At 43.2% G+C, this 26111-nt stretch overlaps 3 protein-coding genes across 4 annotated transcripts; 1 reads left to right on the top strand and 2 right to left on the bottom strand.

Moving 5' to 3' along the window:
- Positions 1–2891: 2891 nt before the first annotated feature.
- LOC135521928 (myeloid leukemia factor 2-like) lies at positions 2892–7144 on the bottom strand. Of its 2 annotated transcripts, none has more exons than XM_064947745.1 (8): positions 6469–7144; positions 5954–6065; positions 5592–5627; positions 5404–5457; positions 5032–5160; positions 4736–4895; positions 3975–4182; positions 2892–3380 (listed from the first exon to the last, which is right to left on the bottom strand). In XM_064947745.1, the coding sequence occupies exons 1-8, from the start codon at positions 6510–6512 to the stop codon at positions 3368–3370; spliced, it is 756 nt and encodes a 251-aa protein (XP_064803817.1). In that variant the 5' UTR covers positions 6513–7144; the 3' UTR covers positions 2892–3367. The 2 variants fall into 2 exon arrangements, with proteins under 2 accessions (XP_064803817.1, XP_064803818.1); XM_064947746.1 differs by having other exon boundaries at positions 3968–4182; positions 6469–7143.
- Positions 7145–15049: 7905 nt separating this feature from the next.
- Positions 15050–20693, top strand: LOC135521933 (cell division control protein 42 homolog). Its single transcript, XM_064947752.1, has 6 exons — positions 15050–15139; positions 17481–17585; positions 17874–17946; positions 18143–18252; positions 19285–19482; positions 19641–20693. The coding sequence occupies exons 2-6, from the start codon at positions 17481–17483 to the stop codon at positions 19728–19730; spliced, it is 576 nt and encodes a 191-aa protein (XP_064803824.1). The 5' UTR covers positions 15050–15139; the 3' UTR covers positions 19731–20693.
- Positions 20694–20705: 12 nt separating this feature from the next.
- On the bottom strand, positions 20706–25644 carry LOC135521922 (protein Wnt-4-like). The gene is made up of 8 exons (XM_064947738.1): positions 25436–25644; positions 24479–24632; positions 24103–24187; positions 23795–23926; positions 23483–23625; positions 23232–23372; positions 22937–23099; positions 20706–22837 (listed from the first exon to the last, which is right to left on the bottom strand). The coding sequence occupies exons 1-8, from the start codon at positions 25522–25524 to the stop codon at positions 22668–22670; spliced, it is 1077 nt and encodes a 358-aa protein (XP_064803810.1). The 5' UTR covers positions 25525–25644; the 3' UTR covers positions 20706–22667.
- Between the last annotated feature and the right edge of the window lie 467 nt (positions 25645–26111).

Below are 26111 nucleotides of genomic sequence, written 5' to 3'. Positions count from 1 at the left end.
ATGGAATACAAAACACAATCTCCCACAACCCCCCTGTCCCATCCCATGATGACACAGTCAACACACTGCGCCACAGCAACAGAGCTACAGCCCTAGGCACAGACGCTCAGTATGTTGGCAAACAAGACAATTACACATTCATTTATGCATACATTTGCTGGTACAATATTTCCGCAGATGTCATGAGTACTAGTCAGTAGTGATGTAAGCCCTGATAAGCTCACAAACACAGAGAACAGGCAGAAACAGACGGCAGGGTTGGCAGGAGTGTATGCTGGGACATACTGTGGGATGCATGGGCTTAGCTTGCTGTGTGTATCTGCTAGCTAGAACATACTGGAGGATACATTCACTAAGTTAGCATTAGCATTCATCTTCTACGACATACTGCTGGCTGCAGAAATCTGTTAGTATGGCTATCAGCTTTGTATAGATACAGTATGTGGATAGGCCTTGTATAGACTGTTGTGACCAAACTGTAGGTTGTATTTGGCTTAGCCTTGGCATGCACAGTTTAGGAGGGGAGACATTGAACTCCCTGTAGTCCAGGTTAGATGGCCACATGGAATAGATACAGTGCCATGCAAAAGTATTCATACCCCTTGGATTTCTTCACATTTTATTGTGCTACAAAGTCAACTTGATTGTATTGTAAAAAAAAATTTTTGTCAACAATCTGCACAAAATACTCTGTAATGTCAAAATGGAAGAATAATACAAATTTTAAAAAATTAGAAATTAAATATTTGAGTTGTTGCATAAGTATTCAGCTCCCTGAGTCAATATATGTTAGAAACACATTTGGCATTGATTATACATGTGAGCCTTCTTGGGTAAGTCACGGGCTTTGCACACCTGGATTGTGCAATATCGAATTAAATAATTCTTCAAGCTTTGTCAAGATGTTAGGAGTCATGGATGGACAGCAAATGTCAAGTCTTCAAGCAGATGTCAGTCAAAACGTTGACTTGACTCAGAAACATTCACTGTCTTATTGGGAAGCAACTCCCGTGTAGATATGACCTTGTGTTGTAGGTTATTGTCCTTGAAAGGTGAATTACTCTCCCTGTGTCTGTTGGAAAGCAGACTGAACCAGGTTTTCCTTTTGCCTGTGATTAGCTCCATCCTGTTTCTTTTTATCCTGAAAAACTCCCCAGTATGTGCAGATGTAAAGCATACCCATATCTTGATGCAGCCACCACCATGCATGAAAATAAGGAGGCAGTTACTCAGTGAAGTGTTATGTTGGATTTGTCCGAAACATAAGACTTTGCATTTAGGCCAAAAAGTGTATTACTTTAGTGCCTTGTTGCATACAAGATGGGTGATTTGGAATATTTTTATTCTGTATATTTGTATTCTTCTTTTCACTTAGTCATTATTGTGGAGTCACTACAATGTTGTTGATCCATCCTCAGTTTTCTCCCATCACATCCTTTGAACCCTGTGACTGCTTTAAAATCCCCAATGGCCTCATGGTAACATCCGAGAGCAGTTTAATTCCTGTCCTGCACCTCAGTTCAGAAGGATGTCTATCTTGATGTGTCTGGGTGGTTTAATACATAATCCACAGCAAAATTATTAACTTGACCATGCTTAAGGAGATATTCAATGTCTGATTTGTTATTGTTATCCATCAAACAATCACTACCCTTATTTGAGGCTTTCAAAAAGATCCCTGGTCTCTGTAGTTAAATCTGTGCTTGTAATTCAATATTTGATTGAGGGGACTTACAGATATTTTATGCATGGTGAACAGAAGAAGGGTTAGTCATTAAAAGGTCAACCCCTATTTCACACAGTGCGAGTCCATGTAACTTATGTGATTTATTAAGCAACATTGTACTCCTGAACTAAGTTAGGCTTGCATAAACAAATAGGCTGAATACTTATGCAATGGACATATTTTAGTTATCACACTTTTATTAATCTTTAAAAAAATGTTTGAATTTTTCTTCCACTTTGACATTACAGAGTAAATTGACAAAACAAAAAAAATACAATTAAATCAATCAATTCTAATTCCACTTTGTAACAATAAAATGTGAAGCAATCCAAAAGGTCTGAATAATTTTGCAAGGCACTGTATGTGAATGAAGGCGGGTAATAGAGGACCAGTAACTAGTGATGGGTAGCACTTAACAGAATACAGACATGGAGAGATGAAAGACAGAGAACGAACAATAAATCACACAAGGCAGCTATAAAATACAGAGGGAACCTCAGCGATGAAGGTGACAATTATGGAAGAGAGAGGGGGAGAGATATGCAGAGGGAATGTGCCACAGGAATGGGCAGAGGGCAGGGAGGATTTTGATTGGCTTCTTCTCTGGTGTGTTCCAGCTGGATGTCATATGACCATCTGCAGCTATTCTGACACTAGATAGTCAGAGCACGAGTTTACACACACGAGAGAGTGAGTGTGTAGGGATGTGAATGTGTTTATTTGTGAGGGTGTATGTATGAAGGGATGGACTGTGCCATAGGACACACTATTTACTGTGGCATTTATAATATCAACAAAGTGTTGGGATGGAAAGGCATGCTGAATATTGAACAGATTCAACAGCGAAAATAAAATACAACCAAGTAACATTTTTCACATGCACCAGGGTTGGGATCAATTCCACTTCAATTGTGCCAAATCAGGAAGTAAACTGAAATTCCAATTCTCATGGGTTTACAAAAAAAAAAATGTGTATTGGAACATCAGTTTACTTCCTACATGGAAATGGGATTTTCAGACAAGAGACTGTATAAAGACAGAAAAACACCAGCAAACTCCATTGCTCCTGTACCACCTTTAGTTATGTCAGTCCTTGTCAGGTCAAAACCTGTTCTAAAAACATAACCTATCCACTCACTATTCCATGACAAACCACAACACAGTGTGCAATTATCTAACAATGTTTAATGTTTGTTTTCATTAATTAGTTTAATTAGTCAACAGTATACAATTAAATTCACAGACACACTAGTGTCTACACAAACATATATGGACTGTACAGCACATGTGTAGTATGTAGTGTGGCAATGTATATATATTTATATAGTGAGGTGGGCAATTAACGCATGTAAAGTTGGAGGGTGGCTCTATATACAACTTGAGTGTGTGTAATCATGTGTGTACATGTGTGTCCACACGTGTATGTGAACGGTAACAGCAGATAGGTTGAACCATAATTGCAGGTATTGAGTGTGTTGGGTTCTGATGTGTGTATGTGTGTGTTAAATGTATAGTTTATATATAGACAGTCCCATCATATCAAATATCTTCACGGTCAGTCGTGACCCTCTCCTCCCTTCTTCGTTCACAGCATCAGGCAGATCCCCTCAGTATCCTCTCCTCCATCCTTCTGCTCACCTTTCACCCTTGACCCCTGGCAGGAGAAAACACATGACATCATCAGTGGGTGATGTGGATTTCAACTGTCATAGTGGCTTCTTATCTCCTCTCCTACACTGATCTGAAAACATTGGCTATGTCAAAAGCAATATGGAGGATTCTTAATGGGACTGAGGTTGTCTGTCCACTTGTTTAATGTCAGAGCAGATGGACGAGTGGTGTAACATAAACCACTGTAGACTATTGAGATCAATCAATAAAATATGTTAATAAAGCCCTTTTTACATCAGGCGATGTCACAAAGTGCTGTACAGAAACCCAGCCTAAAACCCCACACAGCAGGATATACCCATTGACCACAGACAGGCTAACAACTGGGACAGGCCCAGTTCCAGACTGATCTCATCTGTTCCTTGGACCTTATTGACTCACCTAGTGGATTTGAAAGGACTGGATCGGGATTGGCGTAAGCAAAGACCCTATATCAGGGTTGATACCTATCCACTACTTTCAGATCAACAAAGGGTACAAGAATTGATTTGGGACTGTGCAGTGCAGTGCTGTCCACAGTACACACACTTTTACAAACACACACAGACATACAGGTCATGCTCCTCCTACCTCTCACCAGTCGTAACGGGGACGAGTTGCAGGTGGGAGGTGTCTGGGAGACTCATGGCGAGGGGCGGGCGGAGACGAGGAGCTGGGTGGGGCGGCGAGGGCCAGCTGTTGCCCACCTGCCCTCCTGTCCCGGCCGTAATCTATCCCCCGTGCATTTGGGGGAGGGTACCTTCCGGCTGTGCTCCTCCACTCCTCATCGAAGGCAGCAGCCTCACCTGAGAGACAGGGGAGAGGGGGGTTGGGGTCAGAAACCTGGCCAGATGTAACTCTAAACAGGCAAGTCTAGCAATGGAAACAAACCGTTGCAAATACAGCCATTTAGCATCCATATGCTTTTTTACCCACAAGGCAAATAGTTCATTATTACTTGAGGGTTAGAAACATGGGTATGGTCATACTGATTCTGGAGAACCGTAGTGAGTAGAAACATGGGTATGGTCATACTGATTCTGGAGAACCGTAGTGAGTAGAAACATGGGTATGGTCATACTGATTCTGGAGAACCGTAGTGAGTAGAAACATGGGTATGGTCATACTGATTCTGGAGAACCGTAGTGAGTAGAAACATGGGTATGGTCATACTGATTCTGGAGAACCGTAGTGAGTAGAAACATGGGTATGGTCATACTGATTCTGGAGAACCGTAGTGAGTAGAAACATGGGTATGGTTATACTGATTCTGGAGAACCGTAGTGAGTAGAAACATGGGTATGGTCATACTGATTCTGGAGAACCGTAGTGAGTAGCACATGTAGCTCCGTGACTTACTCTCCTCCAGGTTGATGTAGTCCTGCCGTTCTTCGCGGTCGCCGGTGTGCCGGTTTCGGGAGCGCTCCATCACGTGACCGCGGTCCCAGATGTGGTGGCCAATAGCCAGGCGCTCCAAGCCGCTCTCGCTGTCACGCATCGATTGGCGCGTCTCACGAATCTGAGGGCAGGAGGTAGTGTTCAGCAGGGAGCTGGTAGTAGAGGCCAGTAGCTCTGGAGGACTGGCATTGTAAACCCCTACTGAACAAATGTACATGCAATCACAGCAGTAAATGTAATTTGGCCTGCTCTCTTACCCCTCCAGGTGCAGTCCTCAGTTCGCTGGTCTGCTGGTAGACTTTAGGGGCTCCCATGTCTGAGGAGGAGTAGGAGATGACTGTGGAGGAAGAGAACGTCTGACAGTTTGGCGAACCAGACATTCTGTCCTAAAGGGAAAGAAGATAACACATCTTGTCTAGCTGGATTATGTTTAAGTTTCAACCACTGAACTCATGTTGGGACTTTGCTTTAGACAGAGTTGTTGCTGGGTCACAAAACGTTAACTCTAAAATGATTTTTTTCTGGACACAGAGAATCTCCATTGAGGGTGTTTTATAGCCCAGGAACATGTCTGATCTGAATCTGGGAAAGCAGGTGAGGGAATACCAGGAATCTCTGAAAATACTCACCATGTTCTCCATCATTCCTCCCATCATTCCAAACATGTCCATGAAGCCTCCCCCCTGGGGAAGGAACACATGAGGAAGTCAGTTATCCAATTTTGAAATTGAGAATTAGTTTTGAACATATTGGAACGGTGCATTCTGGGCTCTAAGAGGCAGAGATAACATCTTAACACGCAGGAACAAGGACTCACCATTCCCATCATTCCAAACGGCTGCAGGGCTCCAGCCTGAAAAGCAGTAGGAGGTTATTTAACAGCAGACAACAAATATGCAGTAGCAATGCAGTGTGGCATGAAGTAATATAAAATTAGACAACACTACATATAATCAAAGGGGAAACAGCTATGGTGTATACCTACCAGGGTTGGGTCGATTCCATTTTAATTACAGTCAATTCAAAAGGTTATCCTAAGTCCAAATCAAATTCCAATGTTTACCCATTGAAGATAATTTGAATTGTAGTGTACTTCCTAAATTTGAAATGGAATTGAACCCAACATCACACACACTTACTAGAGATACTCAGAGTATTGACACTCTCGCTCACACACACCTGAAGGTGGGGTGCACGGGGAGGCTGAATCTGAGGGCTGAGGGGGAAAGGTTCGTAGCCAAACGACCCAAACAGACTCCTCATCTGTTGCCTCTGGGCTGCGAATGGATCCCTTCAAAACAGAAACAATTTATCTCACTGAGGATACAGACCATGAAAAAACACACAGCAGTGAATAAGGAAAGGGATTGCTGACATAATGATGAAAACTCAGGTGAGAAATCCACCTGTACTCTTGACCATGGTTTTTCATCATGGAATGAGAATATAAGGGGTAAACACATTCTCATGTAAAAAATAAGCTAGACATAACCATGATCCATCCCAGCCGTGATATAGTTAACTATGTGGTGTATGTAGTTACCTAATATATTCTGGCTGCCTGCCTACACATGGTGGCAGGAGATTAGGCCTTTAAATCTCAGAACAAACGACAACGACTGGGTTGATTCATTCAAATGGGTATAAAAGCAAAACATGCAGTTCGTTTGGATAAAAGGCAATACGATACTCACATCATGTAAGGGTTGTCATCCACGTCATTTAAATATCGAAACATGGTGTTTTGCTTAGCTAATTAAGCTAGCTGGGGCTAGCTAAAAACGTAGTTTCTTCGGGCCTCAGTACAAAAAATAATGTAAGAGGACAGTAAATGTACGACCTCTCATTCAAATATTTCGACACTTCTAGAACAGCGTACCGACGGACAATAGTGAGAAATGTGCAGCAGTATTGTTAGCAAGTTAGCTATCCTTGCTAGACACCTAGCATCCGTGTTAGGAAACTAGCCTGAAAACTAGCTTACAAACCAACGTTGGAAAGGAGCCCCTTAGAGCAGACTTATTTGCCGATAGAAAGTCGTATATTGCTCATGCCTAAGTACAACTTAATACATTGGCTAGGGTTTTCCTAGCAAGATAGCTAGCTATTTTTCCACTGTTGATTGCACATGAAAACGGAAGTCAAGCTGACAAAGGAAGCCAAAACGTCAGGAATCCAAAGGAAGAAAGATGTTGTCTCTACAATTTTCCAACAACCTGACACCTACAAACGCCTCTCTTTTGTGCAAAACATGCACCTATCCGTTCAGAAGACGTGGTGCTAAATGTCACCGAATAAAAAACAAATGACCCTGCAAAACGCCTGTAGCCCGCAAGCTAGAATTAAGCGAAATGTCAATAAAAAAAAGGGGGAGGCAACATCCGGAAATGACGCAGGCTCGTCGTCAATGAGGATAGAATGCAAAAAGCCCAACATACCCTTGCTAATGTGTAATATCTGTCAACCAATGTCACTTCTTTGGTATCTATATATATATATATTTTAAATGTATTTAAAAAAATTGAAGTTCAGTAAAAGAGCTGGTGACAGGGTGTCATTATGTCACTGGGTGACATAAGTTAAATAGAGCTTAAAATCATCATCAACTATCTTTTTTTCTAAAGCATAGTCTTGATATGACTGTAAAAACAGAACATTTTAAAACAAGACTCAGAAACAACTTTAGGAATCAAAATATTGCCAGAAGTAACAGAAATGTGAGAACACTGCTCTCTACAGGCCTTGCTTTTGAGGATTAAACTGCTGTTACATGCATGTACAGTGGGGCAAAAAAGTATTTAGTCAGCCACCAATTGTGCAAGTTCTCCCACTTAAAAAGATGATAGAGGCCTGTAATTTTCATCATAGGTACACTTCAACTATGACAGACAAAATTAGATAAAAATTATGGTGGAAAATAAGTATTTGGTCAATAACAAAACTTTATCTCAATACTTTGTTATATACCCTTTTTTGGCAATGACAGAGGTCAAACGTTTTCTGTAAGTCTTCACAAGGTTTTCACACACCATTGCTGGTATTTTGGCCCATTCCTTCATGCAGATCTCCTCTAGTGCAGTGATGTTTTGGGGTTGTTGCTGGGCAACACGGACTTTCAACTCCCTCCAAAGATTTTCTATGGGGTTGAGATCTGGAGACTGACTCGGCCACTCCAGGACCTTGAAATGCTTCTTACGAAGCCACTCCTTCGTTGCCCGGGCAGTGTGTTTGGGATCATTGTCATGCTGAAAGACCCAGCCACGTTTCATCTTCAATGCCCTTGCTGATGAAAGGAAGTTTTCACTCAAAATCTCACGATACATGGCCCCATTCAGTCTTTCCTTTACACGGCTCAGTTGTCCTTGTCCCTTTGCAGAAGAACAGCCCCAAAGCATGATGTTTCCACCCCCATGCTTCACAGTAGGTATGGTGTTCTTTGGATGCAACTCAGCATTCTTTGTCCTCCAAAGTTTTAACCAAAAAGTCATATTTTGGTTTCATCTGACCATATGACATTCTCCCAATCTTCTTCTGGATCATCCAAATGCTCTCTAGCAAACTTCAGACGGGCCTGGACATGTACTGGCTTAAGCAGGGGGACATGTCTAGCACTGCAGGATCTGAGTCCCTGGCGGCGTAGTGTGTTACTGATGGTAGGCTTTGTTACTTTGGTCCCAGCTCTCTGCAGGTAATTCACTAGGTCCCCCCGTGTGGTTCTGGGATTTTTGCTCACCGTTCTTGTGATCATTTTGACCCCACGGGGTGAGATCTTGCGTGGAGCCCCAGATCGAGGGAAATTATCAGTGATCTTGTATGTCTTCCATTTCCTAATAATTGCTCCCACAGTTGATTTCTTCAAACCAAGCTGCTTACCTATTGCAGATTCAGTCTTCCCAGTCTGGTGCAGGTCTACAATTTTGTTTCTGGTGTCCTTTGACAGCTCTTTGGTCTTGGCCATAGTGGAGTTTGGAGTGTTACTGTTTGAGGTTGTGGACAGGTGTCTTCTATACTGATAACAAGTTCAAACAGGTGCCATTAATACAGGTAATGAGTGGAGGACAGAGGAGCCTCTTAAAGAAGAAGATACAGGTCAGTGAGATCCAGAAATCTTGCTTGTTTGTAGGTGACCAAATACTTATTTTCCACCATAATTTGCAAATAAATCCATTAAAAATCCTACAATGTGATTTTCTGGATTTTGTTTTCTTAAGATAACACAAGCTAGAACAAAAATGCATGAGAAATAAAAATAAGAACACAAGGTAATACACTATATACAGGGTCAGTTCCAATACCATATTTACAATGTGCAGGGTTACTTGAGTGATAGAGGTAGACACAGTGCATTGGGAAAGTATTCAGACCCCTTGACTTTTTCCACATTTTGGGACGTTACAGCCGTATTCTAAAATGGATTAAATATATATATACATTTTCACAAAACACACCATAATAACAAAGCAAAAACAGGTTAAGACATTTTTGCAAATGTATTGTAAAATAAAACACTGAAATATCACATTTACGTAAGTATTCAGACCCTTTACTCAGTACTATGTTGAAGCACCTTTGGCAGCGATTAGAGCCATCCAGGACCTCTACACCAGGCGGTGTCAGAGGAAGGACCTAAAAATTGTCAAAGACCCCGGCCACCCCAGTCATAGACTGTTCTCTCTACTACAGCGTGGCAAGCGCTACCAGAGTGCCAAGTCTAGGACAAAACGTTTTCTCAACGGTTTTTACCCCCAAGCCATAAGACTCCTGAACAGGTAATCAAATGGCTACCCGGACTATTTGCATTGTGTACCCCCCCCCCGACCAACCCCTCTGCTGCTACTCTCTGTTATCATATATATATGCATAGTCACTTTAACTACACATTCATGTACATACTACCCCAATTGGGCCGACCAACCAGTGCTCCCTCACATTGGCTAACCGGGCTATCTGCATTGTGTCCCACCACCCACCAACCCCTCTTTTACGCTACTGCTACTCTCTGTTCACCATATATGCATAGTCACTTTAACCATATCTACATGTACATACTACCTCAATCAGCCCGACTAATTGTGTCTGTATGTAGCCTCGCTACTGTATATAGCCTCGCCACTGTTATTTTTGACTGTCTTTTAACTGTTGTTTTTATTTCTTTACTTACTTATTGTTCCCCTAATACCTTTTTTGCACTATTGGTTAGAGCCTGTAAGTAAGCCTTTCACTGTAAGGTTATACCTGTTGTATTTGGCACACGTGACAAATAAACTTTGATTTGAGTCTTCTTGGGTATGACGCTACAAGCTTCGCACACCTGTATTTGAGGAGTTTCTCCCATTCTTCTCTGCAGATCCTCTCAAGCTCTGTTAGGTTGGATGGGGAGTGTCGCTGCACAGCTATTTTCAGGTCTCTCCAGAGATGTTTGATCAGGTTCAAGTCCAGGCTCTGGCTGGGACACTCAAGGACATTCAGAGACTTGTCCTGAAGCCAATCCTGCATTGTCTTGGCTGTGTGCTTAGGATCATTGTCCTGTTGGAAGGTCATTAGGTCCTGAGTGCTCTGGAGCAGGTTTTCATCAAGGATCTCTGTACTTTGCTCCTTTCATCTTTCCCTCTATCCTGACTAGTCTCCCAGTCCCTGCAGCTGACAAACATCCACACAGCATGATGCTGCCACCAGCATGCTTCACCGTAGGGATGGTGCCAGGTTTCCTCCAGACGTGGCGCTTGGCATTCAGACCAAAGAGTTCAATCTTGGTTTCATCAGAGGAATTGTGGAGCTCTGTCAGAGTGACCATCGGGTTCTTGGTCACCTCCAAGACCAAGGCCCTTATCCCCGATTGCTCTGTTTTGCCGGACAGCCACCTCTAGGATGAGTCTTGGTCGTTCCAAACTTCTTCCATTTAAGAATGATGGAGGCCACCGTGTTCTTGGGGATCTTCAATGATGCAGAAATGGTTTGGTACCCTTCCCCAGATCTGAGCCTCGACACAATCTTGTCTTAAAGCTCTACGGACAATTTCTTCAACCTCATGGCTTGGTTTTTGATCTGACATGCACTGTCAACTGTGGGACCTTATATAGACAGGTGTGTGCCTTTAAAAAAATGTCCTGTCCAATAAACTGAATTTACTACAATTTGTAGAAGCATCTCAAAGATGATCAATGGAAACAGGATGCACCTGAGCTCAATTTTGAGTCTCATAGCAAAGGGTCTGAATACTTATGTAAATAATGTATTTCTGTTTTTTTTCCATTTTTCATCAAAACCTATTTTCGCTTTTTCATTATGGGGTATTGTGTGTAGATTGACGAGGAACATATTTTATTTATCCATTTTATAATAAGGCTGTAACGTAACAAAATATGGAAAAGTGAAGAGGTCTGAATACTTTCAGAATGGACTGTATGCATATGAGTAAGTCGAATAGGCATCAAGACTGTCTAAAGTCAGTATACATGTGTGTGCATGTTACAGTATGTGTGTGTTGGAGTGTCAGTGAGTGTGTAGAATACTGTGACTGTGCAAAACAAAACAAAATTAAATTCAAGGGTCAACTCAGATAGTCCGTGCAGCCATTCTGTTAGCTACAGTTGAAGTCGGAATTTTGCATACACCTTAGCCAAATACATTTAAACTCAGTTTTTCACAATTCCTGACATTTAATCCAAGTAAGAATTCCCTGTTTTAGGTCAGTTAGGATCACCACTTTGTCAGAATACTAGTAGAGAGAATGATTTATTTCAGCTTTTTATTTCTTTCATCACATTCCCAGTGGGTCAGAAGTTTACATTTACATTACATTTAAGTCATTTAGCAGACGCTCTTATCCAGAGCGACTTACAAATTGGTGAATTCACCTTCTGACATCCAGTGGAACAGCCACTTTACAATAGTGCATCTAAATCATTAAGGGGGGGGGGGGGTGAGAAGGATTACTTATCCTATCCTAGGTATTCCTTGAAGAGGTGGGGTTTCAGGTGTCTCCGGAAGGTGGTGATTGACTCCGCTGTCCTGGCGTCGTGAGGGAGTTTGTTCCACCATTGGGGGGCCAGAGCAGCGAACAGTTTTGACTGGGCTGAGTGGGAACTGTACTTCCTCAGTGGTAGGGAGGCGAGCAGGCCAGAGGTGGATGAACGCAGTGCCCTTGCTTGGGTGTAGGGCCTGATCAGAGCCTGGAGGTACTGCGGTGCCGTTCCCCTCACAGCTCCGTAGGCAAGCACCATGGTCTTGTAGCGGATGCGAGCTTCAACTGGAAGCCAGTGGAGAGAGCGGAGGAGCGGGGTGACGTGAGAGAACTTGGGAAGGTTGAACACCAGACGGGCTGCGGCGTTCTGGATGAGTTGTAGGGGTTTAATGGCACAGGTAGGGAGCCCAGCCAACAGCGAGTTGCAGTAATCCAGACGGGAGATGACAAGTGCCTGGATTAGGACCTGCGCCGCTTCCTGTGTGAGGCAGGGTCGTACTCTGCGGATGTTGTAGAGCATGAACCTACAGGAACGGGCCACCGCCATGATGTTGGTTGAGAACGACAGGGTGTTGTCCAGGATCACGCCAAGGTTCTTAGCGCTCTGGGAGGAGGACACAATGGAGTTGTCAACCGTGATGGCGAGATCATGACGGTTGACAACTCCATTGTGTCCTCCTCCCAGAGCGCTAAGAACCTTGGCGTGATCCTGGACAACACCCTTTACATACACTCAATTAGTAATTATTATTTGGTAGCATTGCCTTTAAATTGTTGAACTTGGGTCAAACGGTTTGTGTATCCTTCCACAAGCTTCCCACAATAAGTTGCGTAAATGTTGGCCCATTCCTCCTGACAGAGCTGGTGTACCTGAGTCAGGTTTATAGGCCTCCTTACTCGCACACGCTTTTTCAGTTCTGCCCACAAATTTTCTACAAGATTGAGGTCAGGGCTTTGTGATGGCCACACCAATACCTTGACTTTGTTGTCCTTAAGCCATTTTGCCACAACTTTGGAAGTACGCTTGGGGTCATTGTCCATTTGGAAGACCCATTTGCGACCAAGCTTAAACTACTGCAGCATAAACTAGGAAGTTAATGTGTCAGGGAGCTAGCGTCAGTCTGTTATATCTGGAGTATTTCTCCTGTCTTATCTGGTGTCCTGTGTGAATTTAAGTATGCTCTCTCTAATTCTGTCATTTCTTTCTCTCTCTCTCTCCGAGGACCTGAGCCCTAGGATCATGCCTCAGGACTACCTGGCCTGATGACTCCTTGCTGTCCCCAGTCCACCTGGCCGTGCTGCTGCTCCAGTTTCAACTGTTCTACCTGCGGCTCTGGAACCCTGACCTGTTCACCGGACGTGCTACCTGTCCCAGACCTGCTGTTTTCTCTAGAGACAGAAGGAGCAGTAGAGATACTCTGAATGTGATTGGCTACAAAAAGCCAACTGACATTTACTCCTGAGGTGCTGACCTGTTGCACCCTCGACAACCACTGTGATTATTATTATTTGACCCTGTTGGTCATCTATGAACATTTGAACATATTGGCCATGTTCTGTTATAATCTCCACCTGGCCTGGTTCCTCTCTAGGTTTCTTCCTAGGTTCTCGCCTTTCCAGGGAGGTTTTCCTAGCCACCGGGCTTCTACACCTGCATTGCTTACTGTTTGGGGTTTTAGGCTGGGTTTCTGTACAGCATTGAGATATCAGCTGATGTAAGAAGGGCTTTATAAATTCATTTGATTTGAGATGTTGCTTCAATATATCCACATACATTTCCTTCCTCAGGATGTCAACTATTTTGGGAAGTGCATCAGTCCCTCCTACAGCAAAGCACCCCCACAACATAATGCTGCCACCCCCATGCTTAACGGTTAGGATGGTGTTCTTCGGCTTGCAAGCCTCCCCCTTTTCCTCCAAACATAACAATGGTCATTATGGCCGAACAGTTCTAATTTTGTTTCTTCAGACCAGAGGACATTTCTCCAAAAAGTACGATCTTTGTCCACATGTGCAGTTGCAAACCGTAGTCTGTCTTTTTTATGGCGGTTTTGGAGCAGTGGCTTCATCCTTGCTGAGCGGCCTTTCAGGTTATATCGATATAGGACTCGTTTTACTGTGGATATAGATAATTTTGTACATGTTTCCTCCAGCATCTTCACAAGGTCCTTTGTTGTTGTTCTGGGATTGATTTGCACTTTTCGCACCAAAGTATGTTCATCTCTAAGAGACAGAACGGGTCTCCTTCCTGAGCGGTATAACAGCTGCGTGGTCCCATGTTGTTTATTCTTGCATACTATTGTTTGTACAGATGGACGTGGTACCTTCAGGCGTTTGGAAATTGCTCCCAAGGATGAACCAGACTTGTGGAGGTCTACAATTTATTTTCTGAGTTCTTGGCTGATTTCTTTTGATTTTCCCATGATGTCAAGCAAAGAGACACTGAGTTTGAAGGTAGGCCTCGAAATACATCCACAGGCACACCTCCAATGTACTCAAATTATGTCAATTAGCCTTTCAGAATCTTCTAAAGCCATGACATAATTTTCTGGAATTTTCCAAGCTGTTTGGCATAGTCAACTTAATATATGTAAACTTCTGACCCATTGGAATTTATATACAGTGAATTATGAGTGAAATAATCATGAACTAAATAATGAACTGATGCGCCATGCGATTGAGGGTGGTGCTGTTGCCATACCAAGCAGTGATGCAGCCAGTCGAGATGTTCTCAATGGTGCAGCTGTAGTACTTTTTTTTAGGATTTTAGATGGTGTGCATTTCCACTGTACTGCTATCCTCATGGGGTTCAGTTTTCACTCCAGTCCATTCCACCCATTGGATTAAGTCACGTTTATGAAGTTGATTTATTTGTTGTTGATATTTTGTTTACAAGTCACTGTCATACATACTACTGGCTAGATGCCAGCTACCACCCGGTCACTCAATCCTGCACCTTAGAGACATGGAATCCCTGGTCACTTGTATTAATGGAAAACATTGCACTTTATTCATATTTAGAATATTGTTCCACTCATTTCATATGTATATATTGTATTGTACTGTATTCTAGTCAATGTCACTCTGAAATTGCTTGTCCTAATATTTATATAATTGCGTTATTTTACTTTTAGATTGTGTGTATTGTTGTGAATTGCTGGATACTACTGCACTGTTGGACCGAGGAACACAAGCATTTCTCTACACCCGCAAACACATCTGCTAAATATGTGTATGCGACCATTCAATTTGATTTCATTGTATTTATTTTCGGTAGGTGGCAGTACTGTCACAAGGACCGGGGGAAAAAACGAAGAAAAAAAAAAATCCTCACTCGCAGCTGCGCAGAAGTGGTCTAGTCAAACCCGGATGTAACCAACGCCTAATTGCCGGAGAAAACGGTGAGTACTTTTCTGAAAACGGGTATAATTCATTTGTTTTAGTTGAATAAATGTGAAGACAGTTGTAGTATAGATTAAGCCATCGTTATATATAGGTGCCTACTCACGTAAGAAACGTTGAATTGTTAACGACCATAAGCGACTTTTTAGGAAATTAGTAATCACAGGCTAACCGAGGGGCAATGCCTGCCAGCCAATCCACATTGTCATAACTTTGAAAACTTTCATGATATGCGGACTGTACAAAATAACCAACTGTCGGAAATGTTTTATGACAATAACTTTACCCAAAATTATCTGGCTAGTTATATGCGTTAATGTCTCCCGAGTAGCCGGTAGCTAACGTTTGGTATGAAATTGTTACATTTTGCCTGACACTTCATACAGTGTAGAACAAATTGTAAGGTTTAACTTTCATTTTTAGACTGACTGAGGCTTTAAAGGCTAGCTACAGATTGTTACACCAGATAATGCGTGAAACCAAATAGTTGGTATCCATTACTGGGAGTTACAGGTTACTGTATGCTGTAACGTTAGCACAGAGAATTTGACCAACCTTAGTGATATAATCTTTACAAACTTCGTTGTTAATTCGGTCACACATGTATATTCTAAAATGTCTGTGTCCAGTTGCAGGTAGTGCGTTTGAATTGAGACAATTCTCAGTTATGAATGTGTACGGCGCCATCTTAGTGTTGCCAAATTAAGGTTGGTCGAAAATTCTCTGTGCTACGCCAAACAGTACCTAACCTGTAACTAACTCCTAGTAATGGATCCCCAACATCTATGGTTAAATCACATTATTTGGTGTAACAATCTGTAGCTATCCAATGGCATGCTTGCGGTCCATGCATTTTTTTCCCCCTGGGAATTATGGGTGCATTTAGACAAGCAGGTCCACCTTTATCTCCACTAATTGGTCGTTTGACCAATCACATCAGATTTTTTTTTCCATTGCTGATCTGATTGGTCTAAAGATCAGAATTAGTCAACCAGTCTAAACGCAGCCTATGTCCGGTGCCCTGCTGTCCAGTTCACTTGCTGTCTGCCGAAGTTAGTTATAAGCCATAACGGTAGAGTCGATTGTTTATTCATAAGAGAAGCCATTTCCTTTTCACATGTTTAGGTATAGACTAGCTGCTTTTAGCAACGCTAGCATTTACAAACTAGCGTTGCTGGGAATTAGCTTGTAAAAAACCCGCCTCGTTCGCCAGAAGTTATACAGTTAATTTCAATTTACTCTCTCGGTTGTCTGTAGGCATGGACCTTATGCAGGGTTGAATTTGTAAGAGAAAAAAAACACATATATTGTAACGTATAATAACCAGCATTTCCCAACGTGGGTCTGTTGTAGACCCATGTAGTTCCTCAGCGAGGTCAGTTCCTCTGCTTACATGTCAAAATAAAAATCCCCAACAAGATCTTGCTTTTTTTGTGCATGTATGGCACACGTGCATGACTCTTATTTTGACATGAAGTAAGCGGAGAGAAAGTGGGCCTACAATTGACCCACGTTTGGAAAGTATGTTTTTATTTATGTTATAGTGGATGTTTTTTCTCAATTTCCCCCCCGCATAAGGACTAACCCGAAGGACAATCGGCAGAGTAAGTTTAAACATAACGTTATTTAACCTCTGGCTTCCGGTGGAATATCGCTTTTTTTTGCAAGATAATTCCTAGCGTCACAAGTGTGGAATACTAGCGTTGCTAAAAGCAGATAGGTATAGAGTTGCTTTTACTAATGTGTTAATCTAATTATTAAGCAGAAGTAACGATTTGAAATTAGAATCTTAAATCAGGCAAAACGCAACAAGAATTCATGACAGTACATCATGTCGCTTCCCATTCCTTGTCATATCTTTGCTATGCAAGTATGCGGAAGTAAATCTTGTCTAGCTGTAACTGGAAATAACTTTTTATTACATAACAACAAGTGTGTCACAGAGACACGTTTTTTGGCGTAGTCCAGGCATATTTTGATTTGTCTGGACCCCTGTCTGTTTACCTGTCTGTCTCTACCTCCTTCTGTTGACTAGTAGAAGTTCTTCCCCCTCATAAAGGATCCATTTGTAACAATCAACATGTTTCCAATGCGGTCAAGTGTCATTTGTGGTTTGATGATCAATAGATGCCCTTGTTTTGAGCATTAGCCTAACACACCATGAACATCACCTGTCTGTACATCAATAGGCTGCAGGCCAGGCAGACAGTGTTATTGCTAATCGGGGTGCTGCTGTTATGTTGTTTTTAGTTTGTGGAGTCACAAGCAAGGTCTCAAATATGTCCTTCATGAGATAGTAACTCTACTTTGTTATGTCTTTCTTTCTCTCTCTATGAGTAGATGCAGACAATAAAGTGTGTAGTGGTGGGGGACGGAGCTGTAGGAAAGACCTGTCTACTTATCTCCTACACAACCAACAAGTTCCCCTCAGAATACGTGCCTACGGTAAGAGGTGGGCAGGGGAGGGTGTGTAAATAGGGGCAGACAAGTCGCACCCTAAACACTGTGGAGGTCAGTGGGGTGATGTCCAGAGAGCTGAGTGGGAGGGTAGAATGGGCTTTAACACCATAACCAGCCTGCCAGTTGTGGTCACTTGAACCTTTTTTTGAACTTTGTTTTAAATATATATTTTTTTACATTTAGCTTATTGATTTACATTTTCTTCATCAAATAATTTTAGATGGGTAACATCCCTTGAACTTTTACTCATTATTTTGTGTGTCTCGTGTGCAGGTGTTTGATAATTATGCAGTGACGGTGATGATCGGAGGGGAACCCTACACACTTGGGCTTTTCGACACCGCAGGTAATCTGTCTCTGTCAATTTTTAATTTGTCTGTATATCCTTTTAAGCCGTCTGTGCTACAACTAAATCCTAGTCTGACTTTGTTCATTCTTGAAAACATATGATGTCTTGTAAATGCAACTCAACCAGTTGAATCGTTCAATATCACATTAGTTTCATTGTCACAGCGTTCTCTTCCTCTGATTGGTCGTCTCAGGTCAGGAGGATTACGATAGGCTGCGACCTCTCAGCTACCCACAGACGGACGTCTTCCTCGTCTGTTTCTCCTGCGTCTCACCCTCATCCTTTGAGAATGTCCGAGAGAAGGTCGGTGTTGGTCTCTGAGTCGCCACACCTTAACTTTTTACCTTGTATTATTACCCATAGAGAAACTTCTAGATGATGGATCTGAACCCTTTCCTGAGCCACTTCACCTTCTGTTATGGCAGAAGATCTCCCAAAGCCCATTGAAAGGCTATGTGAAGTCATCCTCATATTGCTTACATCAGGAATGGGCAACTTTGATGGGGCCGCAGAGGCGGCTGCAAAACATTGAAGTTTTAGTTAAGTTCCTGCAATTCTACACATTTTTGCCATGGAGTGTAGAGAAAATGTTGCAGTTTTAAAGTAAGTTTGCTTCAATACTATACATTTTGCCATGGGGCGGAGAGAAGATTTTACAATTTGAGAACATTTCATGCAATTCTACAAATTTTGCCATAGGGTGTAGAAAAATGTGTAGTTTTACAGCAAAGTTTCTTAAATTCTACACACTGCCGTAGTGTAGAGAGAAATGTTTGCAAAATTAATGGGGGCCTCCTGGTCGACCATGATTACTACAAGTTCAGATGGCAAGACTAACTTACCAATCTAAATAATCTTAGCTGACATGGCTAATTAAGTGACTGTCAGTGACTAACATAACACAAGAAAATCCTGATTCACAACCACATTTAAAAATGGCAAATTGTATTATACTATTGTAACTCTCGACAGTAAGTTGAGTTCCAATTTTTATTTTATTTTTAAAACACATTTTGAGAAATTGATCCGCGGCCCTCCAGTTGCCCATTCCTGGCTTACATCGATCTCTGTTGATATCTGCAAACAGAATGGCTAGGGGCTAGCTCAGGGGGAAAAAAAGACCATGCACTACTAGCACTCACTTTGCTGAAAAATGTACTTCCTACAACTGGGGTATGTAGTTGTCTCACCTTGCTGTCTTAAGATCAATGCACTAACTGTAAGTCTCTGGATAAGAGTGTGCTGAATGACTAACATGTAAAAATGATTTTGAATTGAGCATATGAACTGATTCTGTACACACTCTGACCTCTGTGTATCCTTTGACCCCTCTAGTGGGTTCCAGAGATCTCCCATCACTGTCCTCGTACACCCTTCCTGTTGGTGGGCACCCAGGTGGATCTGAGGGACGACAGCAACACTGTGGAGAAGCTGGCCAAGAACAAACAGCGGCCCCTGTCCCCTGAGAGCGGAGACAAGCTGGCCCGGGACCTCCGGGCCGTCAAATATGTGGAGTGCTCTGCCCTCACGCAGGTAAGAAGCCAAGGATAATGTTACATGGTTAGAGGGGAAAAGGACTGATAAGGACCCATGATGGCTGAAACATTGATGTACTTCACAAAATAGGTTAGAATACATTTATTAACCATGAAAAGTCAATGCAAACTCTCCCTATTTCCTCTCTCTCTCAGAGGGGGCTGAAGAACGTGTTTGACGAGGCCATCCTGGCAGCTTTGGAACCTCCTGAGACTAAATCCAAGAAACGCTGTGTCCTGTTATAAAGGGAGGAGGAGAGAAGGAGCGGTAGAGGGGCAGGGTTAAGAATGTTATAAAGGGAGGAGGAGAGAAGGAGAGGTAGAGGGGCAGGGTTAAGAATGTTATAAAGGGAGGAGGAGAGAAGGAGAGGTAGAGGGGCAGGGTTAAGAATGGGCGAGTTGGTTACAATTACGAGAAGCAGATCAACAGCTTGAAAAGGACAAAAAGAGTGAAAAGGAAGGAGATGAAATGGCATCGAGACTCCAATACATTCATGCACTGTGCCTTCTTAATATGTTTTGAAAAAAGGAGAGGAGAGCGATTTGGTCATTCAAGTAAAGAATACAAGAGGGGAAGGAATCAACAGAACTTTCATCTAGTCTCCTCCAGATACACTTTAGACATCTGCAGTGTTTACCCTGACATTACTTCGGTGGGGCGGGCTCTCCTACCTGCCCGTCATGTTGCCTTTGTGCCTAGCTTAAATTAAATAAGTACCTTGGGGAAACACTTCATTGACATTTTCTTTTGTTGCTACTTTGAGGAGGGAGGGAGAGAACACAAGATTTATTTCCACTCCCAACCAGGCTAGCATGCTAGAATGGTCACTTTTCCTTTTGGGACACACCAAGTGCATTTTCGCCTCAGATTTGACTGTACTCTGCAGGCGACACAGAGAACTGAATTTACATGATTTTTTTTTTATCTCTTTGTGTCATGTATGATGTATTCATTTTATGATTTTCTTTGGGGAAATTCTTAGCGTATATTATATTTTTTTGTTGCGTAATAAAAAAAGTTTTTTTGCTTGACTACCAACTTGATTGTGATTGGTTGATAGTATAACAAATTCAACTGTAATATTTTAAATAGCTGAACTTAATCTTGATTAAAAACAATGATGGTGAGATTATAACCTTTTCCTAGTCAACTTCTGAATGTTTGTAATTGCAGAATGTTTGTAATAAAATAGTGTAACTGACACAGTTGGTCATTGAGTTAGTGTGTAATTCTTATTTTTCCATATATGTTTCACGTGACCTATACAGCACACATCATAGAAGACACTGTCGTCAAAACAAGTTTATTTGATCAAGTTGACTGCAGAACACTGTAGCAACATGCATCACAATTGTTTCACAGAAGCGTTGGACTAAAGCAACATGGATGTAGATGGACTGGGCGGAAGGGACAGGTTTCCTTACTGGTGGATTCTGAGGGGTAGGAGGGGCCACAGGATGATTGATGCACAAATAAATAAAATAATAGTGGCAAAAGACTCATAAATACAGTAAATGTATAAAGACTGCAACTACCTACTACACTGAAATCAAACCGATTTAAGAAAAGGGCTGTAATAATTTCCCTGTTAGTTGAGGTTAATTTCGGCTTTAAGTGCTTTGTCAGTTTAAGTTAATTGTGTGTGTGCTCGCTGTAGGCTGTGTGCCATTATGATCTAGACAATCACCTACACAGCGTAGGTTGCTGACTTGCAATGCTGCATCATCCGTCTAGGTTGAAAGAGTACATCATGCGTGTAATATGTTCAATGGTAGTGTTAATATTGCTCTATGCAGCGAGTTTCCTTTCTCCATGCTTTTTTTCTCCATGCTCAATTTGTAAGTCGCTCTGGATAAGAGCGTCTGCTAAATGACTTAAATGTAAAATGTAATGCTTGTTAGTATCTCTCTACTTTCTGGCATTAGAGGTAATGGGAGAGGCCATTCCACCCTTCCCTTGCAGAGGTTTCTGTCATGCGTAGGTCCTCACTCTCATAATGCACTGGCTTGTACTATCCACACGGCCAGAGTCAGGTCAACTTTGTAGAACATGTCATCAGTGTTCTATAATTTAAAAAAAAATTTAACTAGGAAAGTCAGTTAAGAACAAATTATTTTTTTCAATGACAGCCTAGGAACAAAGTTCTGCCGTGTTCAGGGGCAGAACAAAAGATTTGTACCTTGTCAGCTCGGCGATTTGAACTTGGAACCTTCCGGGTACTAGTCCAATGCTCTAACCACTAGGCTATGCTGCCAGCCCAAACAATGTCTGGACAGTGTTATACAACCTTTTCCCCCAGGGCCCCACTTTTCACATTTGAAAAATGTAACTTTGTTTAATTTCAGGGACCTAGGATTTTAGGTAGGCTCTTTTAATGGTTAGAATAATAATGCATAAGGAAAATAAAGTCTTGACCCGATTTCCCAAAATGTTATTCCGCTACCAAATATGTTTTTTTTAAATGTATATGACCCTCAATTTAATTATAGCTATTCTCATTTACAGAAAGTGAATAGATCAATTGATAGCAACAGAGTCACACATTGTATAAGATTACTTCCCAAGCAAAGTCCAATTTCTTTGACTCCTTGACTTTAGGTCATAACTCAGTTTCTGAATGTCATAGAGACAAACCAAAGATATTCCCAGAGTTGCATCTTCCTTGGGAATTTTACCCCTTGTTTCTAGCCTAAAGCATCAAAGATTTATGAGTTGTTTTAGGTGTAAACAATAAAAATAAAAATACCCCTTATGTCAAGGGAGGTCCCCCCCCCCCCCCCAAAAGAAACATTGGCGCCTCCTAGGTTGGGAACCCTGATTCTAGAGTGTCTGGTCCACAGGAGGTTGGTGGCACCTGAATTGGGGAGGACAGGCTCGTGGTAATGGCTGGAGCGTAATTAGTGGACTAGTATAAAATACATCAAACACATGCCATTCCATTTACTTTGGTCCAGCCATTATTATGAACCGTCCTCCCCTCAGCAGCCTCCACTGGTCTGGTCATTGCAGTGTTCCAGAATGTCTGGGTAGTGTTGTGTTCTAGAGTGTCTGGGTAGTGTTGTGTTCTAGAGTGTCTGGGTACTGTTGTGTTCTAGAGTGTCTGGACAGTGTTGTGTCTGGGTAGTGTTCTAGAGTGTCTGGCCAGGCGTAAGGTTCTTGCGTGTCTGCTCAGTGCTCTGGGTTCATTCTCGGCAGGTGTGGATCATCACTGTGTTCTTGCACTGCTGGCAGCGGACCGAGCAGCACCAGGAGAACTTACAAGAGCAGCGCTGCACCATCTCAGCCCGGCCTGCCCGGTACCCTGGCCCACAACACACCAGCTCACAGCCATCTGGGGCCAGCCGGGAGGTGCCTGGGAGGGGAGGATGTAGTCGAGGTAGAGGAAAGGAAATAAGGATGTGAACATACAAAACAGCTTTATCCCAGTGCTGCTGCTGTGACTGAATCTCACCGTTACAGCGTCGGCCGGCTGTCCCGGGGATCCCATTGTCGGGGTCGAGACGGCAGAAGTCTGGCGAGACAGCAAGGTACACCAGGTCCCTGGCGGCGGTAGGTTTGACCTGGGGGTCCCGGGGCAGCAGGGCTGTCCTGGAGCCGATACGGGACAGACGCACCTGGGTGAGTGGGGGTATTTGTTGAATGTTAGAGATTTTAAAAAGACTGGAAGCAGTAAAAACACTAATTTCCAATGGTTTGTCACCTATTAAATGAATAATGAAGATAATATCCCAAATATATGGCTGTACCTCTGTGGCTCCATCAAAGCGTTCCTTCAGCACGGCGCCGACGCGCCGAAATGGGGGCATGACTTTCCAGCAGGTCCTCAGCTCACAGGATCCCGAGACACCGTGACACTTACACTCCACCTGCATGTTATGGAGAATAGCCTGGGGATGGAGGAATGCAAAAGAACAATCAGGAAGTCAAAGGAAACAAGGAAAAAAGATAATAGAAGTGAAGATTGATGATGTCATCAGAGTTCCCCACCGCCACCAACCTTCCGTCCAGCCTCGTTGTTATGGACATTCATGAGGGGTCTCCCTGCCGACATCCCCTTGGCACGCTCCGTCTCATCCACAAAGGTCTGGGAGAAGGCCACACCATATGACAGGTTATCACTGCACCCAGACCACTGGAAACCTGCAGGACAGACAGAAAGATGTTGACAGCATCTGCACATTTTCTTGCTATGTATTTCAAGACAATAGAGACAAAGTTTAACTGACAGACAGAAAGAGAGACAGACCTATAGACCGATGTCTAGACACAAGCGTAGACAGAGGATAAGAGGCCCACACCCCAGACTCACCCTCGGGACTGACCCCTCTGACCTTCCTGTCGCAGCCACACCGCTCTAGCTCCCCCCGGCTGCAGCCTCGCGTCACTGCAACCGCCACCGCCGCCGAGGACAGGGCGTGCACAAAGGCTGCCTCACGCGTGCCTGGTTTTTAGAAGAGTTCAAGACAGCAATGGACTAATTTACCATGTCAACACCTGTCCTTAGTCCTTCTGATTTCAGCCATGTGGAATGAATGGCTTCTCTGTTACCAGCATGTTAATGACTGTGGTACAACCACAGATTTCCAGTGGTAACTAGAAAGGCCCTGCTGTCCTCACCTTGGCTCATGACTCTACCAAACACGTTGACTCCACGTGGGGTGGTGGAGCAGTTCCAACGTCGATTACGAAACTGGTGCTGGCACTGATCCAACCAACAGCCAAGCCAATGGGACCAAGGGTTCGGGGTTCATATAGACAGGCAGATAGACATTTTACATAGGTGCTGAGGAGAGTGAACTTTGGTCAAACTGGTGCAATTGTTTAATACTTTACTGAGTACAGATGAGGGGATGTTAATGATGCTGGATAAAGTGGAAGAAGATGATCCATAATTATAATAATAAATACAAATGGCTGATCTTAAAAAACTCTTCCCCATGGACTTTACTACTTTTGTAACACAACCGATGACAGTTCTGCCCCAGATTCATACCTCCTCTATGACCATCTCGGCTGCCTTGCGCACAGACTCCATGACCTCTCCCCGCGCCCTGCACACCCCCACCTGCCCCACGGACAGTCCCCTCAGCCGCCCACAGAGGGCAGCACCCGACACGGGCCGTGAGCGCGGCATCCTTGCCAGGGAGCTGAGAGAAATAAAGAGGGGGAGAGGGGAAGATGCAGGAGAGAGAGGGGAGGGGCAGAGGGGGAGATAGAGGAAGAGAAAGTGGGGGAGATGGGGATTGAGGGAGAGCGAGGGGGTAAATGGCGAGAAGGGGTGAGATAGAGTATAAGGATAGAGGGATAGGAAGAGAATGGGCAAAAGAGCCAATGATGGGTGAAAGAGGAGTGAACACAGGGGACAGGGTTTCAGAAAGAGAAAGAAAAGGGATGGAGAAACACCAGCAGACCAAAGGGACAAAGACACAGTGAAGGGAGAGAGCGAGAGGACAAGAGAAAGACCAGCAGACATAAGGGACAGAGAAGACACAGTGAAGGGAGAGAGGACAAGAGAAAGAACAGTAGACCAAAGGGACAGAGAAGACACAGTAAAGGGAGAGAGGACAAGAGAAAGACCAGTAGACCAAAGGGACAGAGAAGACACAGTGAAGGGAGAGAGGACAAGAGAAAGACCAGTAGACCAAAGGGACAGAGAAGACACAGTGAAGGGAGAGAGGACAAGAGAAACACCAGCAGACCAAATGGACAGAGAAGACACAGTGAAGGGAGAGAGGACAAGAGAAACACCAGCAGACCAAAGGGACAGAGAAGACACAGTGAAGGGAGGGAGAAAGAGAGAGAGGACAAGAGAGAAAAGGTCAGCAAGGGAGAGACAAAGAGAGAAAGGGGAGCGACAGAAAGAGATTTAGAGGCACGTCACCATCTTTTAAAAGTTATAGCATGACAAACAAACTCTCTTTTTCTCTCCCTCCCAGAACGCCAGACTTACAGCCAGTTGGTTGCCATGGTCGGGTGGGTTGCCCATAGCAACAGCAGGAGGAGTTGTGCCGTGAGATTGACAGGGGAGACAGTTGGCATCAGACTGTCTGTCTGTCCGTCTCCGTGGGTCAGTGAGTGTCCTTGGGCGGCAGTCTGCCCGTTTCCACAGTTATGCCTCGTTGTCCGTCAGTATGTCAGTTAGTTCTATGTTTCTGGTTCCGAGCTTGGGGATGATCCCCTCATATCTGCAGATAGGAGAAGGTCGACCTGGTTAGTTAAGTAATGTGTTCTGTCGGAGAAGCTCATCTCTCCCTCTTACAACTCATTCACAACCATCAGGTCTGTGATCAAGACTGTAGATGAGGGTGCTATTTCATTTTCTTTGAAAAATGCTATGTATAATACATAACAAGTTCTCTGGATGAGTGCAGCTTAGTAATAAACGTGGGTTCTTACCAGTTCATGTCCAGCTCTGTCCAGTAGTTTTTCTCTTTGGAAATGTGTCTGACCAGATTGAAAATACAATCAAATTTCTCAGTAAACGGTATCAATGTTATAGATGAACAATTTCCACCTCTGTGATGGCACAAACATGCCTATAGGAATGTATTGTCATGTAAAGTAATCCAGGTACACGTCTAAAACAACTAAATTAGAAAATAAAAAAGGTCATATCCAAATAGTAT

The sequence above is a fragment of the Oncorhynchus masou genome, chromosome 30, assembly GCF_036934945.1.
Source record: "Oncorhynchus masou masou isolate Uvic2021 chromosome 30, UVic_Omas_1.1, whole genome shotgun sequence".
NCBI classification, from domain to species: Eukaryota; Metazoa; Chordata; class Actinopteri; order Salmoniformes; family Salmonidae; genus Oncorhynchus; species Oncorhynchus masou.
This window is presented reverse-complemented; position numbering and strand designations above follow the sequence as displayed.

Coding starts and splice junctions, on each gene's coding strand:
- LOC135521933 (XM_064947752.1), top strand. CDS start 17,481: ATGCAGACAATAAAGTGTGTAGTGGTGGGGGACGGAGCTGTAGGAAAG. Junction 17,947..18,142: donor TGGGCTTTTCGACACCGCAG/GTAATCTGTCTC, acceptor TGGTCGTCTCAG/GTCAGGAGGATTACGATAGG. Junction 19,483..19,640: donor AGTGCTCTGCCCTCACGCAG/GTAAGAAGCCAA, acceptor TCTCTCTCTCAG/AGGGGGCTGAAGAACGTGTT.
- LOC135521922 (XM_064947738.1), bottom strand. CDS start 25,524: ATGCCAACTGTCTCCCCTGTCAATCTCACGGCACAACTCCTCCTGCTG. Junction 23,626..23,794: donor CAGAGGGGTCAGTCCCGAGG/GTGAGTCTGGGG, acceptor TCTGTCCTGCAG/GTTTCCAGTGGTCTGGGTGC. Junction 23,373..23,482: donor ACAACGAGGCTGGACGGAAG/GTTGGTGGCGGT, acceptor CTCCATCCCCAG/GCTATTCTCCATAACATGCA.
- LOC135521928 (XM_064947745.1), bottom strand. CDS start 6,512: ATGTTTCGATATTTAAATGACGTGGATGACAACCCTTACATGAT. Junction 5,628..5,953: donor CCCGTGCACCCCACCTTCAG/GTGTGTGTGAGC, acceptor ACTGCTTTTCAG/GCTGGAGCCCTGCAGCCGTT. Junction 4,896..5,031: donor TGAGGACTGCACCTGGAGGG/GTAAGAGAGCAG, acceptor TCCTGCCCTCAG/ATTCGTGAGACGCGCCAATC.